Here is a 15,249-nt window from a genome sequence, read left to right as displayed (position 1 = left end):
TAAGATGGCGGCTGTGAGCAACGGTCGTCTCTCGCGCACCTTGGATGGCGCTGATCATCACCAACCAGCCGGCGTCAACGTCGAGTTGAACACGTCCAATCGCTGACTTACAACCCCTCCAACTGCCTGGTTCCAGAACGGTACCAACAGCATCACCAAATCTACGCAACCCCTCCCTGGACCTCGGCCATGACCTCGGACAACCCCATTCAAAAGATTCGCCTTGTGCGCATCGCCCACGTCTGGTACGAGCACAAGGACATCGACTCGGCCAAGCGGTTTGCGCTCGATTTTGGCTTCGTCGAGACGGCCCAAGTCGGCAAGACGACCTACTACCGCGGCTACGGCACCGAGCCGTTCGTGCTCGCGCTCACGGCATCCGACCAAGACAGGTTCGGCGGCGCTGCGTTTGTGGTTGAGTCGGAGGATGACCTGGCTCGAGCCGCCAAGATCCTGCCGCCCGAGTGCAAAGCGACCGAGGTGCACGACTTGACGGGCGTGCCCGGCGGTGGGAAGAGGGTGACGTTCTATGATCCGGTGGACGGGTTCCCGTTTCATTTGGTGCATGGGCAGGCTGCCGTGGCCCTGGAGGATCCGGGGTTTCCGCAGCTCAAGTTCAACTACGTGGGTTCTTTCACCGTTTCCCTCCCCCGACCAGCGCTTGACCAACACGGGGTTGCTGACTACGCCCAGCCCGTCGAAAAGACCCGTGGAGTCAACCAGTTCCAGCGGTTCCAGAAACGGCCCGCGCCGGTGCACAAGCTGGGCCACTTCGGCATGTGCGTGACCAACTTTGCCAAATGCTACGAGTTCTACACGACATACTTCAACTTCCACGCGAGCGAGGTAAGAGCTTGCGAACTCGCCGAGCTGCGGAACGATTCGCACATGCACACGCTAACCCTGCTGGCCCCCACAGCTGGTGCACAATGACCAGAATGTCGACATTACCGTCTTCTTCCGGCTTGACCGAGGCGACGAGCTCGTCGACCACCACTGCTTCTTCTTCTTCGAGGGTCCCAAGATGCACGTGCACCACTCGTCGTTTGAAACGCATGATTTCGACGCGCAGGTGCTCGGGCACGACTGGCTGAGGCAGCGCGGATGGAAGAATTGCTGGGGTGTGGGGAGGCATATCATGGGCAGCCAAATCTTTGACTACTGGTGGGACACCCCGGATCCCCGTAGGTTGGCCGTGTTTTTGAGGGACGGCGTTGACCATTGCATAGGTTCGACCCCGCCGGCTTCATCATGGAACATTACGTCGATGGCGACCTGCTCGACATGAGGGAGCCGACGCACCACACCAAGGCGGCGCCGGATAACTTGCATGTCTGGGGTGAGTCAAATCGCGGTCGCGTATCGTCGGATCGGAGCGTTGTGCTAACAGCGATTGCAGGCCCTGATGTGCCCCCAACGTTCCTCACATGAGTGGCCAATGTGCGGGCGATCTGTTGGTCGTAATCCAGTGGCACGGCCGGTCTCACAATTGGGGCATCATTATTATTGCTCGGGGCGGAGCATCGGAAACATTGGGTGAGATTTGTCTTGCTGGGGGGAGGGGCGGCTTTGTGTGAAGTGCCTTGTATTATTGTAGGGGGCTCCGAGGTTCTACGAGGTGGATCGACAAAGCTCGAGACATCATGCTCGAGCCACCGTCGACGTGAACGTGATTTGCATCGCTGGTTTCATGAACAAGGAAGGTCAAAGCAAACGTGCAAGACTAGACCCGACGGACCGGGTGAAAGAGGAAGGTGCCGAGCCGAATGCCACGCGGATGTGGTTGTGACAGCGGAAGGAAGAGAGCGGATTGGCACTCGACAAAGCTTGGCCTTTTTGCTGCATGACGTGTGTGTTAGTTCGGGCGACGGGGCAGTGCAGCGCAACTTTTGATTCTTCTTCAACGCTTGGATCCCCCCGATGCAAGACACGGCTGCCATGAGTTGGACCTCTCGTCGATGAACGTGGTCCGATCGGACAGCCTTCCGCTAGAGAGCCCTTCGTTTCGCCACAACCTCAGTCAACTGTCGAGTTTCGGCTTGCGTGGCGAGAGACGTGCTCTATCAAAAACCCGAGCCCGCCCGAGAGACCGCGTGATCGGCGTCTGCGAAATCCCACGGCATGAGCTAGATGCCTATCGATCTTGGTTCAGAAGAGGCGGAAGTTCCCAGCTGTTGCTTCATCCTCCCTCCTATTCAGCACACACACGCAAGAGCCCGCAAGCTTTTCGCCCGTTAAACCGAGACCTGTCAAAGCAGCCATGCATCTCCCACGATTGAACGTATACGCCATAATATTGGCCATGTGAGTTCCACAGATAGCCACTCAGCTATACACCCACACATACATAACACATACACCCACGCAGCGACCATTTTAACCCGTCATACCAACAAACAAAACTCTCTACCACGTTGCACACAGACCACCGTACACCACACACACACCCACAATTCGAAAGCCAACTCAAGCTGACAAAGCGATCCCGTAGGGTCACCTGCCCCCTGGCCGCCTTCGCCCAAGATATAGCCAAGGCCACCACGGACTACGTTTCGGGCTGTCCCGCCGTCGTGTCGACGGCAGATGTCTGCGCGACATGCATCACCCTCCAGTGCGTCGTATCCTTGACCGTCACCGCGGGATGCGGCTCCTGCGCGGCCGACGCCGTCCCGACCCTCTACAGCTCGTGGCCTTGCGATGGGCCCGCGGGCTGCCCTTCGGGCTGCAAGACCCTCTACGCTGTGTCCACGGCGAGCGCAGATGAGTGCGGTGAGTGTTTTGTCCGATCCTGAATGGAGGATGACTGGGTGCTTCGGGGAGGACGGTGTTGAGCTGTGGCTGATGGCTGCGGCACAGGCCAACCGACGGCACAACCGACGCCGACGGGCGATGAGCCTACGCCAACGGGTGGTGACCCCGGGCCAACGAGCAATGAATCCACGCTGACGGGTGGTGAAGTCGCACCGACGAGCGACGCGTTCCCGCCAACGGCGCCGCCGGTGCAAACAGCAGGCGCGGCAAGGATGAGACCTTTGCGGTGGTGGTAGGGCGCTGAGGGCACGTAACGCTTGGCGACGTGTTGAACTGAAAGCCGGCCGAGGAAGGGCAGCCGTGGTATTATTCATGGTTTGTGGGTCTCACATCGCTCCATGTTCGATTCCTTGCTTTGATTACACCTCGCGCCCCGTATTCACCATCATCTTCTCGCTTTGAGGTTTTCCAAGACAATATTCGGCCGCCTTTGAGGCATCAGCGGTGCTGGTCATGTCACGTTAGAACCCCTGCTGGTCCGTCTGTGGGTGGATACGTGACCGCGCGTCCAGTCCTTTGCTGCTTTGCTGAATGCTAGACCTGCCAAATCCCTACCTAAGGCCCAGCTAGCTACCTTGAGCAGATATTCAAGTAGACCTCAAATGTTGACTCCACAAAACTCTTGAACCTCATCTTCACTCCTCAGTACCTAGTGTACCGTGAAATGTTGTACTGTCACCCTCTCATGTGGCATCTGGGACGGCCTTGCGTTGTTGACCTTGTCGGGTAACTATCGCGTTCCGGCGCTACGATGACATCATGCAAGGGCCCATCCCTGCCCATGGCGCAGGCAGTTTTGAGTCAGCGCGCTGCAAGCTGAAACATGGAACCCGGAACCCGGAATGTTGGGTTGGCATCCTTTTCCTGGTCGGATTTCCTCCTTCAAGGCTTGTTTTCTTTTCTTCTGCGCAAAACAAATCTTCCTCGCCACTGCCCGTATCATGCCGGCCTCGAACCTCAACGTTCCGGGCCTCTTTGTCCTAGAGCGATAGCTTCCACGCTGTAGCCCTCTTTGGCTTGGGGCTAGGCGATTCAACAGCGCCTTGATCCTGACTCCCGAAATGCTTCGTTTTGAAGAAAACCGGGTGATCTCTCATCGTCCCTGAAGCACCAACCACCACGCCGACCGGCGCCATGCGGCTCATCCCTCCTATTCCGGCCCTCCTCGCCTGGGTGACGACGACGGCCGCCTTTGCCACCATCAACGCCCCAGCCCTTCTCCAGCAGAACAACGAACACGAAATGATCACACGCCTCGCCTTCCAGTGTCCGCCAGGCGAGAAATCTGACGGCATCTGCTTCGAACCGCGCTCCCTCGACCAGCTGGCCGGCTATCACGTCAACATTCTCGGCGTGGCCATCACCGGCGCCGGCATCAACGGCGCCGTCGGCGCCCCGGACACCCTAGACCCCATCCCCGAAGGCCCCGCCGCCCACTGCGACGACGCCGATTACCTCGACATCCCCGATTACCCGCAGACCCGTGAACAGGCGACGGCAAAGCTGCAGCAGTGCGTCGACCACCTCCGCCGCCGCTTTCGCGAAGCCGTGGCCGCCGCCGAACGTATCCTTGACGATCGCCACCGCGTGCGCGAAGACATGGTCCGCTTGTCGAGCGCCTTCGGCGGGGATTGCACGTTTGCGTTCCCCGGCCTGCAGAGCGACGCGTACGCCCGCGCCAAATGCTCCGCCATCGAAGGCCTGGGCCGCGCCCTCCACGGAATCCAGGACTTTTACGCGCACAGCAACTGGGTCGACGCCCACGACTCGACCCAGCCCATCAGCATCGCCAACCCGCCAGGCCTCGGCCTCAACCACACCGCCCCGTTCTTCAACATGCGCAGCGACCCGGACACGCCCATCGATCCCGCCACCGTCCCCCACAACCTCACCACCGGCTGCTTCGCCCTCCCGGATGTCTCCTACGGCGGCATGGGCCCTTGCCAGGGCCGCATCACCCACCACGACCTCAGCAAGGACAAGGGCGTCATACATCTTGACGGATCGTTCGGGCCTGTCGGTCCGGACCCGCGCTCGCGCGCGGCCAGGGGCAACTTTGCCGCCGCGGTGGCAGCGGCAGTGCTCCACTCGCGCGAAGCGTGGGCGAGCTTTCGCGAGGAGCTCAGGGAGAAGTATGGCAAGCACCGCGGAGACATGATGGTCTGCGCCTTGGTCAGAGATGATCCGGTTCGGGACTGCCGCGGGCATGCTTGGGATAGAGGCGGTTCGGTGGGCGGCACGGCCGAGCCAAGCGTGCAGGTTGCAGAACATGCGGTCGGGATTGCAACGGAGGATGAGTTGGTTGGAAGCGTGGTGCTGGGGCAGAAGGTGGTGATTGTGGGCGGCGATTGAGCGGCCGAGATTTCTTGCTCTTTGGCCTCTGACGACAGGCCCTGGGGGGGGGGGGTCTGCGTGCCTCAACGACGCGGCTCAGCTCGGATCTGCCAACAGCATCCTTTTTGTGGTCCTAACGGCCGTGGAACAGGCATCCCGGCACCACCCCTAACCGCTCGCCGCCGGCATTCTTTCTCTGTTGAGCCTCTCAGGCCCCGGAGCCGTCGACGACAACCTACCCGACATATAACCTTGAACCCACCGCTCAGCGCCGAGACCACCCATCGACGGTTCGAGACGATGCGTACGGCTGTCCCTCCTGCAGAGAGACACGGCCAGCCTCGAAGCGGCCATGGCTTGATCAGGCTTGTGCCTTGGTGGTTCGTGTACTGTACAGGCGCGGACTCATTCAGCAATTCTTTGCGCTGCCTGATTATTGTCGACAACCCCATGCTGCCCATCGGGCGCCGCGCTTGGGTACCATCACCATCGCTCTAGGCATTCTTTCGCCCGGCCCTGGATGAGACGTGCATTTTCCCACATTTCGGGCGAGGTGACGAGACATTCGTCACCAATACCTCATGTCAGCATGTGGTCCGGTGAAACCCACCACATGAAGCATCGCTAATACCGGGTTTTTCTACATCTATCGTATGCTAAGAAATCGGAGCGGTTGGCGAGGATGAGGAATCGTTTGCGAGGACAACAATCGGCCACAGGATGCATCGTTGTTAGACGTACTATAGACTTGCATAGAGAGTACGAATAGACGTTCTGCTGCGTTTCTGGTGAAAACAACTTTTGCTTCTTCGTCCATTCCTTGCGCCCTAGGCCGTGGTTTTGCCTCAGGTGACCTCGGTTGGGATATTTTTGGCATCCCAAGAAGCTAGGGTGATCGGCGGGGAACCAGCGTTGCAAGGGATGCCTCCTGGCTGAAACCGCAGGCGGTTTTGGTTGCCGACGGGGATTTCCGTTGCATAAACCAACCAGGCGTGTTTCGTTTCGTGATTCCTCATCCCAACTGCCGAACGTCTGCGCAGTTCATCCAAGGTGATGACTATAGGCTTCTTCGTACCACGCATCCCAAGTTTGCAGAGGTCGACCGGCGGGAGTGCATCTTGCGATTGGAAATGTCTCAACATGGACGCTCAAGGTCACATCCGCAAGGTTCTCCCCAAGAGGAGCCTTTGATCCGATCTCCCAAACGTTTGTACACGTACGCGGTGAGGGTTGGTTTTTGACGCCCGTGATCGACAGCTTGGGGGCCCAGGGGTTGTGGAGGAAAATGTCACCCCCGATCTGGGAACGCAGAGCTGCCAGGAGCTTGAAACCGGGGATCCCGACGAGAAGCGTGAATCGTACACGAGGAAGAGTTCGGGAAAACACACCAAAGGCGACGCTGGCGGCAAAGTTCCGATGATCATAGCTTCCCGCCTACCTAGCAAGACACCTAGCGAAGCGCAAGAGCGGGTTTCACCGGCCAGCGTTTGGCCGACTATTTCGGCTGGAGATACTAGGTACCTTAGCTATGCTGTAACAATTACCTGAGATGTACCAAGCGACCAGCTCTAGGAAGCACAAATTCATCGTTGAATTTCCGCTGATCTTCCGGAGGGTTTCCCGCGGCATAATTTACGTTTTGTAAATCGTTTGCACGCTTGCATACCCGACGGCCAAAGGCATCGATCGTAGACTTGCCGTTGCCGCGGCATAAGGTTTCGAGCAAGCAGGCGACGTTTTTGGCGTCGGGTGGACGCCAGGGGATCGGCGCTAACCTTTGGGAGCAGACCGCACGCACGGGCCTTGGCGCCTTTGCAGCACCATCGTGAGGCTTGTTTGGTGTTGCATCTGTCTCCTGTTTCGGGAGAATGCTTCTTTCGGCTGTCCTTGGCTGCTGAGCCTCGCTGCTCTATGGGATTCAGACTTCAGATGAAACATCCAAAAACCGCATCTAGGCGTGAGAATGGCTGAACGCACAGGTGGATTAGGGGTGAGCATCACATCTAGGATACGGACGAACCTCACACAGGGGGCGCGTTGAGGAGGTGTTCTGGCGGTGAGATTTGGAATCTACGTGGTGGAAGTTGGGACGAAGGCGATGAAGCGCTTGCAAGAAAGATATATAAGGACTCCAAGCTGGCGTTGAGAAGCGGACTTGAGATCAGCAGGGTCGGCTCCTCCTCCTCAAGCACCTTCTTCCATTCAGATCAACTCTTCATTCTTCACTTCTCCAAGCCCTGGTGGCATTGTTGTATATAGTTCATCTTCATCCGTCGTCGATTCCCACCCCCCAAGGCACTTAGACCCCCTGAACCGCCACAATGCACGCCCACGACATCCTCGCCCTCGCCCTCCTCGCCACGCCGACCGCCGCCCACGGCGTGGTCACCATGATCCGCGGTGCCAATGGCGTCAACATGCCCGGCCTGACCGGTAAGTCTCTTGCCACCCATTCTCCATCCCCGCTCTCATGCCCACGCCGGCCACTAACGTACCCTCCCAGTCGCCGATGGCACCCCCCGCGACTGCTCCTCCAACCGGTGCGGCTCCCAAGCCGACACCGCCATCATCCGCGATCGTGAAATCTCTTCCGGCCGCACCGGCCCTCTCGGTCGCACCCAGGGCCGCGGCAACGTCGACCCGGCCGAAATGATCGCCACGTTCATGGGCACCGCCGGTGCTCCGGCCCGCATCAACGCCGCGAACGCGTCCGTCGGCGTTGAGGACGACCTGAGCGGGCTCAGCCGGGTGTTTGGCGGTAGGAACAGGAACCAGCAGCGCGACGAGACCGGCGGCGTGAGGGTCGTGGCCAGGCAGTTCCTGGATCGCCTGCGCAACGCGTTTGGAGGCGGCCGGAACGGGAACAGCAACAGCGGTACGCCGACCACGCAAGCCACCGAGACGAACGTTGCGGCCATGGCCGGGCTGGGCGCCACGCAGGGCCTCCCGACGTGTGCGGATGATGGCACCATCGAGATGGTCTTCCGCCAGGTAAGCTCCTTTCGTGCCCCCGTCCCGCTCTCGCGAGCTCCCATCTTCCATGCCCAGCAACCGCTAACAACCACCCGCCCAAAAAGATCAACCAAGACGGCGCCGGCCCTCTGACTGCGGCCATCGACGGTACCTCGGGCGGCAGGGACCCCGCCGCCTTCCAGAACGCGCCCGTCATTGAGGACGTGCCTGGCGTCGCCGGTTTCAGCCTGTCCACGGTCCGCGACTTCACCGTCAGGGTGCAGATGCCGGCAGGCATGACCTGTGATGGAACCGTGGCGGGCGTGAACAACGTGTGCATCGTGCGCGTGCGCAACAATGCGATTGCCGGTCCTTTCGGTGGCAGCGCTGCCTTCACCCAGAGCTCGGCGGCGAGGAAGAGGGCCGTCGAGTACCAGAGGAAGATGAAGCGTGCTGTGGCCTTTAAGGCTTGAAGGGTTGACGCCAGACAAGCACGGATGTATAAGATGGGTGGATATGCGAGTACGGTAAAAGCCTGCTGGGCGAGGCATTGGGTTATGTGTGACAGCAAAAACGGATCCGCTGATGCTGCCATCAGCTAGTGCACCATATATACCTGCTACTGCAACATTATGACTTCAAGACGGTTTATGAGATTTCCTACCATGTACGGCTGCGGAGTGCTTGGGTTATCAAGGACGGGTTCCATGGCGTTGGATGATGGATACAACAACAGGAAGGTTTGATAGAAATTCGTTCAAGTTCAGATACAAGGCAAGATGATGAGCTATCATGTACATATATGCAGCCGAGCAATAAATGCTCTGACACAACAGGCAAAAGTCTACAACGTGTGTCGGGTATAAATATCCTTGAAGAAACAGCAGAGATCCGCCAGCCACCAAAATTCCAACCTCGAACGCTCCGCCCCGCTCAACGTCACCTAGACTCCTTCAGCAGGTTTTGGTCTGTGGTTCTGTTGCGTTATGCTCCGCTGTGGCATACTGAGCAACGTATGCCACTTCCATCATGGCACCGTATCCATCTTTGGTTTTGTCATTGGGATACCCAGGCTGTCCCGACACCGCGTCAGCATGGGAAACTCAAGCACGCCATCGACACGCAGGAAACTCACCCAGGTGCCTCCCACCGCGACGTTCAGAATGAAGTACAACGGCTTCGCCGTCAAGGTGGACCAGACCTCATGGTTGTTGATCTGGTCGCCGCGAACTTGAAAGAACTGCTCGTCGTTCATGAACCAAGTGATGGTCTCGCTCAGCCAGTCCTCCGTCGTGCGGTCCCAAACGATCCGCCAACGGTTCCATTCCTGGCTGGGCATGGCCACGGAGCCGCCGCGGCCGGTGGGCTCGTTGCAGACGCCTCCGGGATAGACTGCAGCGCCGCGTCAGCTAATGAGACCGTCTCTTCGCCCATCCTCTGTCGGAACCCCGCCGGGCGCAACTCACCATTGCAATGAATCGTCCCGTACCCGGTCAACAGCCCGTTGACCATCTCCATGATATCCAGCTCGCCGCACGCCGGCCACCCCGTCCCATGCCGGATCGCATCCCCCAACAACCAAAACGCAGGCCACATGCCTTGCTTGTTATCCGCCGGGTAGGAACCGAACCGGATCATCGCCTCCGCCATCGTCTTCTTCCCCGGCTGCGGCACAAACACATACTTGCTCTCAACCCTCCCCGAAGTCCACCCCAGCGTTTCGTCCCGCCACGGGACTAGCTGCATCGTTCTGCCGCCGCTGATTTGCACGTTGCGTCGGTCTCGCCGGTAGGTTTGCAGTTCGTTGTTGACGCCGAGGTTGGTGTTGAGAATGTTCCAGTTGGTTTCGTTGGGGAGCTGTCCTGGGCCGCCGTAGAAGGCGTCGGACCAGACGAGTTGGTAGTCCGGGTAAGCGGGTGGTGCCCAGGCATAGACGGCTCGGGCGAGAAAGGGGAGGAGGGAAGAGGTGGTAAGGCGCATCGTAGCGGCGTAGCAATGAAGGATTCTATGAGCCACAAATCGATAAGGGAGGTGAAGATGAGTACGGTGATGATTCGTAGGTAACGATAGGCTCCTGTGGTATCTCGAATGTGGGATTATTGAGGAACGATTTTGGCGTGTAGCAAAGAGCGACTATGAGAGAAAGATGGGAATGGTACAGAAGAGGTCGTTGAAGCTGGTCATGGCAGGTTGGAAATCAAACATTTGAAACGTCCGCCGACGGGGTAGTTTTATATCGAGAGGCCAGCACGTCGGTGCTATATCGAGCAGCCTAGCCACCAATCCACCAGCCAACCTCTTGGTGGTGTGAAGGCTGAGCACCCAGATTCCGGGGCATGTTTGGCCAATGAAACTTGACCTCCTTGTGCGCATGGTGTGGGAACAGTGGTGCGACTGGCGATGAAGAGGTTGGGGGGGTGGGATTCCATTTTGCTCAAACTTTGCATCAGGTAATTAAGGTGGTCGAGGTTTTACCAGCCGCCGTTGATTGTATCCAGTTGTTGTGAACGTATATCATCTACCAGCCACAAAATCCACCATTCAGCCTGTCCAAAGCGGAGACAAGGCCATCTGCAGAAGATGAAGGATACAAGCACCTCCCGGGCTCGGAGTGCGAACCAGCCGACACTCCCAGCGATAGGGCGAGGAGAAGTGGCTGGAAATTGAACGGGGCCCAACCGCGATATGCGAATAAACCTGAAGGAAAACACACCCAGGACCGAGGTCTAAAATGCGCTCTCCTGCCAAGACGAAAGGGTCGGCCTAGACAGAGTGCCTTGTCGAACTGCGCTGAAAAGTAGACGGATCCGCTCGGGAGGAGCCGACGATTCAGTCCACCATGCCGGGTTGGCGTCACGCTCCCCAGCCTCAGGGTAAAGAGCTCACCATGGCATCCAAAAAAGTACAGTGTCAGCCACACGCTAGGGATTTTAGTGGCGGTGTCTCCGTTACGATTCTCCCAGAGAGAGTGTGTGCGACGATGCACTGACTCGGCACCCTGCCTGATCATCGTTGTTGTGGGTTGTGACGTCCAAGTGTAACTCAAGGCCCAAAGCATTTCAACTCGTAGAGTTGAGCAACGTAGCTACAACACACAGAGCACGAAAGATAATAACTGGGATGTAATTTCCGTTCTTCACTCGATATATATGCTCCTGCACAGACATCTCTCGAGACCGCTCTCTTGAATCTCATGCAGAACTTTCGAGACAGGAGCTTCCAAGGGTGGTAGGGTGTGGGGAAGATTGCAGGGGTTCAACATTATAGTCCTCGGCGTGTCAACGGGAACTTGAATCGCCGATCCCGCCATCTACCCGGCTTTCTTGGGCATGCTCGTACCTTGACAAAACAAGGATGGTCCATGCATATCCTCACTTCCATGTGAGAACTCCACAGCACACTTGCAACACCAGCGTTGCCAAACTGCCCAGACGAAGTGAAGAATGCAGCTTGTTCGCCGGAAGCCATGCCAGTCCTCCCTTTTCACTGCCCAGCCAACCCGTCAAACCGATAAAATATTGTTGACCATAACCGCTCGCAAAAGCTGTGGAAGATGGACTGTTGAGGGCCTCAAAAGTCACTCATCGGGCCCGATGTCATGGTTCTCGTGGCGATCCAATGGAAAGGAAAATCTAACTGGTGGCCGGGTTCACCTGCCGGGATGACGAAAACGGTCTGGCCAGATCGGGAGATTTCTCTGCTCCCAATACTTGGGGATCAATGGGAAGTCCTGTGAAGGTTTTGAACTACTTGGATGCTCTGGTCAAAAGAACGTCTTCCACAAACGAAGAGGAAAAAACAATAGAAAAAAAATAAAAAAACAAAATAAAAAACTTGTCGTCTAAGCAAAAGTTTAGGTGTGCGCCAGCCGCGAATCGAACGCGGGGCTCATCGATGGCAACGATGAATTTTACCACTAAACCACTGGCGCGGACTTGGGTGGTTATTGTTGAGATGCCAGTTTGGTGGAGCAGCTTTTGGGTGAGGCTAGGCCCCAGCGGGCCTGTCTCGGCATGGCGCTCAGGACGGAATGGCAAGGTTGAAACATGGAGCATACGTCTGAAAAAACAAAGAACATCTTCACAATGACACCGCTAGGAATGCATACTCATCAACGGCAAATGACGAAGATGGTGTCAAACTAGATTTCGCTGTCGTATGACAGTTTGTCCTAGCAGGAGGAAAGCCATGAACTCCGCCACGGAAAGCCAAGACGGCACGTGAAAATGTATAGGGCAACCGTTTTATTCTTTGTTCGCATACTACTAGTTTGGCATATACCACTCCCATTGTCTTTGTCACTAATTCAAGGCGAAACAACGCCTTGGGAAAGGTACGATGTGGCTGGTGCCCCATCATGATCTGAACTGTCAGCAATCCGGGGGTACACGACTTTCCCTTTCCCCGCAGCTAGCCTAGGTAGGTGGTAGAGGTATATTTAGCCTGACACCTAAACAAGGTACCGTTAGTGTCTCCGGTCTCTTGAAGAGAAAGACAAGAGGCTCCAAGCACCGGGTCTACAGAGGGTTTCGCGTGCGGAGGATAAATTGCCGCACCAGTCGGAAGAACTGAAGATTCCCGAACCACGATTCCGGGACGAGAGCTCGCTCGCTTCGATATTGAACGCAAGGAGAGGTGCAGTTTTGGCTGTAATATATAGGATGGTAGCGTGATCTATATATATCTTTCGCCTCACTCCTTACCGTAAGGGTCCGCTTATAGAGTGTGCACCTCCCTCTCCTCGCTTTGGGAGCCTCGCCCCTCGTGGTAATTAGAACCCCTTGGTTGCCTTCGCCCTCCATGCTCTCCCCCCTTGTGTTGATCCTCTCCGTCACCGCTGCGGCGGTGGCCGCCCCCCTCTCGCCACGAGCAGCCCGCACCTCTCCTCCGGCAGGCTGCCTCGTCGTTGGCGGTTCCTCCTTCTACAGAACCGTGCAATCTGCCGTCGACGCGCTCAGCAAAACCTCCACCAACCCCCAATGCATCTTTATCTACCGCGGCACCTACTACGAACAGGTGTACATCCCGCAGTTGAAATCCCCCCTCACCATCTACGGCGAAACCACCGACACCTCCTCCTACCACGCCAACACCGTCACCATCACTCAGTCCCGCAGCCAGGACAACTCGCCCAACAACGATCAAACCGCCACCCTGCGCGCGCACACGTCCAACCTACGCGTGTACAACATCAACCTGGTCAACACGCGCGGCCGTGGCAGCCAGGCGCTCGCGCTGAGCGCTCAGCGTGATCGTCAGGGGTACTATGCCTGCCAGTTCAAGGGCTACCAGGACACGGTGCTGGCCAACCAAGGGACGCAGGTGTATGCGAGGAGCTACATCGAGGGCGCGACGGATTTCATCTTCGGCCAGCGCGCGCGCGCGTGGTTTGACGGGTCGGACATTGCCGTGATTGCGTCGAGCGTGGGCTACATCACGGCGAACGGCCGCGACTCCACGTCGAACCCATCGTACTTTGTCATTCACCGGTCGCGTGTGGCAGCCCGCGCAGGGGACAACGTCAGTAGGGGGGCGTATTACCTCGGCCGGCCGTGGAGGGATCACGCGAGGGTCGTGGTCCAGCAGTCGAGCCTGTCCAACGTGGTGAACCCGGCTGGGTGGGCGGTTTGGAACAATGGGGACCCGAGGACGAACGGTGTCGAGTTCGGCGAGTCCGAGAACTGGGGCGAGGGGGCGAACGGTGCGAGGGCATGGTTTTCGAGGAGGCTTCCGGCGCCGGTGACAAAGGAGGAGGTGCTCGGGGGTGATTATAGGTCCTGGGTTGACACGTCGTACTTGGCGTGAGGGGGGTGTGATTACCAGTTCTGTACATAGCAACCTGGCCGAGGGTCGTCATTGGTGCATGCATACACATGAATTCTTCTCGAGAGTTGATTTTTGGATGCTTTGTCACAGCCCAGGAGGTTGTATAGCGCGAACTCGTTCTGCCAGGAAGATGGCGTCGTTGGTTTATCGATGGCCGGGCACCGCCGATGATTGCAAGTGCGTAAGGTAAGGACTATTGACGCTAGCATCAATGTGATTGACACACCTTGTCGACTCGCAACTCATGCCTTATGATCGACACCTGCCTCGACCCTAGTCGGCGAACACGTGAACCATGGCAGGTCGACCATGAGCTTGTTTACGGTGCCTAACATGGCCCCCAACCCCGAGCCTCTGACCCCCACGCCGCTGATGTTCCGCCTAGTCCCCCTTCAGCCGTGCTTTGAAGCTATGGCCTCTGGCAACAGGCCACAACTAACGTTGAGCAGAGCCAACCTTAATCTCTAGAGTGTCTCGGCACCCAACCGTGTCACACACCTGGTGACGCCCAAGATGCTCCATTGACGCAGGAAGGCGATTCCACATTTGCAGGGTATGTGGCGTCATCGCAACTTTGCCGTTCCGGGGCCCCATCAAGAACCAAAGCGTCGGGATGGTGGTCACGGGTTTTTCGTTGCGGCTGATAGGTCGACAAGGCATCCGTGGCACTAGGTCTGCGTGATCCCTAACAAGACCAACTCTCAACCTTCGTCTCCTGTACGTTCGAGCTTCAGGAACCCGATAGCCGCTGGAGTTGCGGTCCCAAGCCCCGGGCTGCTCTGCTTGTTGTCGACAAGTTCCTTGCTGAAAACAGCATTCTTTGCCAGGCGGTGGTGGGGACTTCATGATGTAATTGGCTGTCCCGACCAATCGCTGCGACAACGCACGCGGCATCCCATCGCGGGAGCCCCAGCGAGCGTGTGGTTCCGTTCCATGTGGGGTGGTCGGCGCGGAGCCCATGCGGATTGCGCGATACATGGCGGGGTTGATGAAATTCCCATTGTGGATTTTGTCAACTAACAACAGGCTCGCGATTTCCATTCCGGCGCCTTTGTGTTAAGCCGGCCAGAGGTTGCTCCTCTGGTGTTGGCCGAATCCGAACCAATATCCCTGCCCACCATCCAACCTCCCCAGACCAGGACCCCCGGGTGGGTGTCTCAGTGCAGGCTTTTTCGAGATGCGGATTCGTTGACGACGATGTGAGTTGGTCCTTGGTTGACGGATGCCGTTAGCTTCCTTGACTCAGGATCACGACAGTGGTATCCCTGGTGGCTTCCGTCGTTGGCAAGCATGAAAGAAGCTTTTAAACATCATGCATCTCCCCCG

At 57.6% G+C, this 15,249-nt stretch overlaps 6 protein-coding genes and 1 non-coding gene across 7 annotated transcripts; 5 read left to right on the top strand and 2 right to left on the bottom strand.

Moving 5' to 3' along the window:
- Positions 1 to 189: 189 nt before the first annotated feature.
- Positions 190 to 1,431, top strand: VTJ83DRAFT_4638 (uncharacterized protein; the record flags this gene model as incomplete). Its single annotated transcript, XM_071011149.1, has 5 exons — positions 190 to 624; positions 694 to 846; positions 920 to 1,164; positions 1,230 to 1,339; positions 1,400 to 1,431. 5 exons carry the CDS (start codon positions 190 to 192, stop codon positions 1,429 to 1,431), a joined length of 975 nt encoding a protein of 324 aa, XP_070866088.1.
- An 829-nt stretch (positions 1,432 to 2,260) lies between these two features.
- VTJ83DRAFT_4637 (uncharacterized protein) lies at positions 2,261 to 3,047 on the top strand (the record flags this gene model as incomplete). The annotated part of the gene is made up of 3 exons (XM_071011148.1): positions 2,261 to 2,304; positions 2,492 to 2,769; positions 2,857 to 3,047. 3 exons carry the CDS (start codon positions 2,261 to 2,263, stop codon positions 3,045 to 3,047), a joined length of 513 nt encoding a protein of 170 aa, XP_070866087.1.
- Positions 3,048 to 3,945: 898 nt separating this feature from the next.
- On the top strand, positions 3,946 to 5,163 carry VTJ83DRAFT_4636 (uncharacterized protein; the record flags this gene model as incomplete). The annotated part of the gene is made up of 1 exon (XM_071011147.1): positions 3,946 to 5,163. One exon carries the CDS (start codon positions 3,946 to 3,948, stop codon positions 5,161 to 5,163), a length of 1,218 nt encoding a protein of 405 aa, XP_070866086.1.
- A 2,303-nt stretch (positions 5,164 to 7,466) lies between these two features.
- VTJ83DRAFT_4635 (uncharacterized protein) lies at positions 7,467 to 8,570 on the top strand (the record flags this gene model as incomplete). The annotated part of the gene is made up of 3 exons (XM_071011146.1): positions 7,467 to 7,578; positions 7,649 to 8,136; positions 8,223 to 8,570. 3 exons carry the CDS (start codon positions 7,467 to 7,469, stop codon positions 8,568 to 8,570), a joined length of 948 nt encoding a protein of 315 aa, XP_070866085.1.
- Positions 8,571 to 9,050: 480 nt separating this feature from the next.
- Positions 9,051 to 10,077, bottom strand: VTJ83DRAFT_4634 (uncharacterized protein; the record flags this gene model as incomplete). Its single annotated transcript, XM_071011145.1, has 3 exons — positions 9,051 to 9,170; positions 9,233 to 9,489; positions 9,564 to 10,077. The coding sequence occupies 3 exons, from the start codon at positions 10,075 to 10,077 to the stop codon at positions 9,051 to 9,053; spliced, it is 891 nt and encodes a 296-aa protein (XP_070866084.1).
- A 1,880-nt stretch (positions 10,078 to 11,957) lies between these two features.
- Positions 11,958 to 12,028, bottom strand: VTJ83DRAFT_t86. The gene has a single exon. It is a non-coding gene; the product is annotated as a tRNA-Gly (tRNA).
- Positions 12,029 to 12,897: 869 nt separating this feature from the next.
- VTJ83DRAFT_4633 (uncharacterized protein) lies at positions 12,898 to 13,902 on the top strand (the record flags this gene model as incomplete). The annotated part of the gene is made up of 1 exon (XM_071011144.1): positions 12,898 to 13,902. The coding sequence occupies one exon, from the start codon at positions 12,898 to 12,900 to the stop codon at positions 13,900 to 13,902; it is 1,005 nt and encodes a 334-aa protein (XP_070866083.1).
- Positions 13,903 to 15,249: the final 1,347 nt, after the last annotated feature.

The sequence above is a fragment of the Remersonia thermophila genome, chromosome 4 (assembly GCF_042764415.1).
Source record: "Remersonia thermophila strain ATCC 22073 chromosome 4, whole genome shotgun sequence".
In the NCBI taxonomy this organism is placed as follows: Eukaryota; Fungi; Ascomycota; class Sordariomycetes; order Sordariales; family Chaetomiaceae; genus Remersonia; species Remersonia thermophila.
The sequence above is the reverse complement of the archived record's forward strand: the minus strand, read 5'-3'. Positions and strand labels throughout refer to the sequence as shown.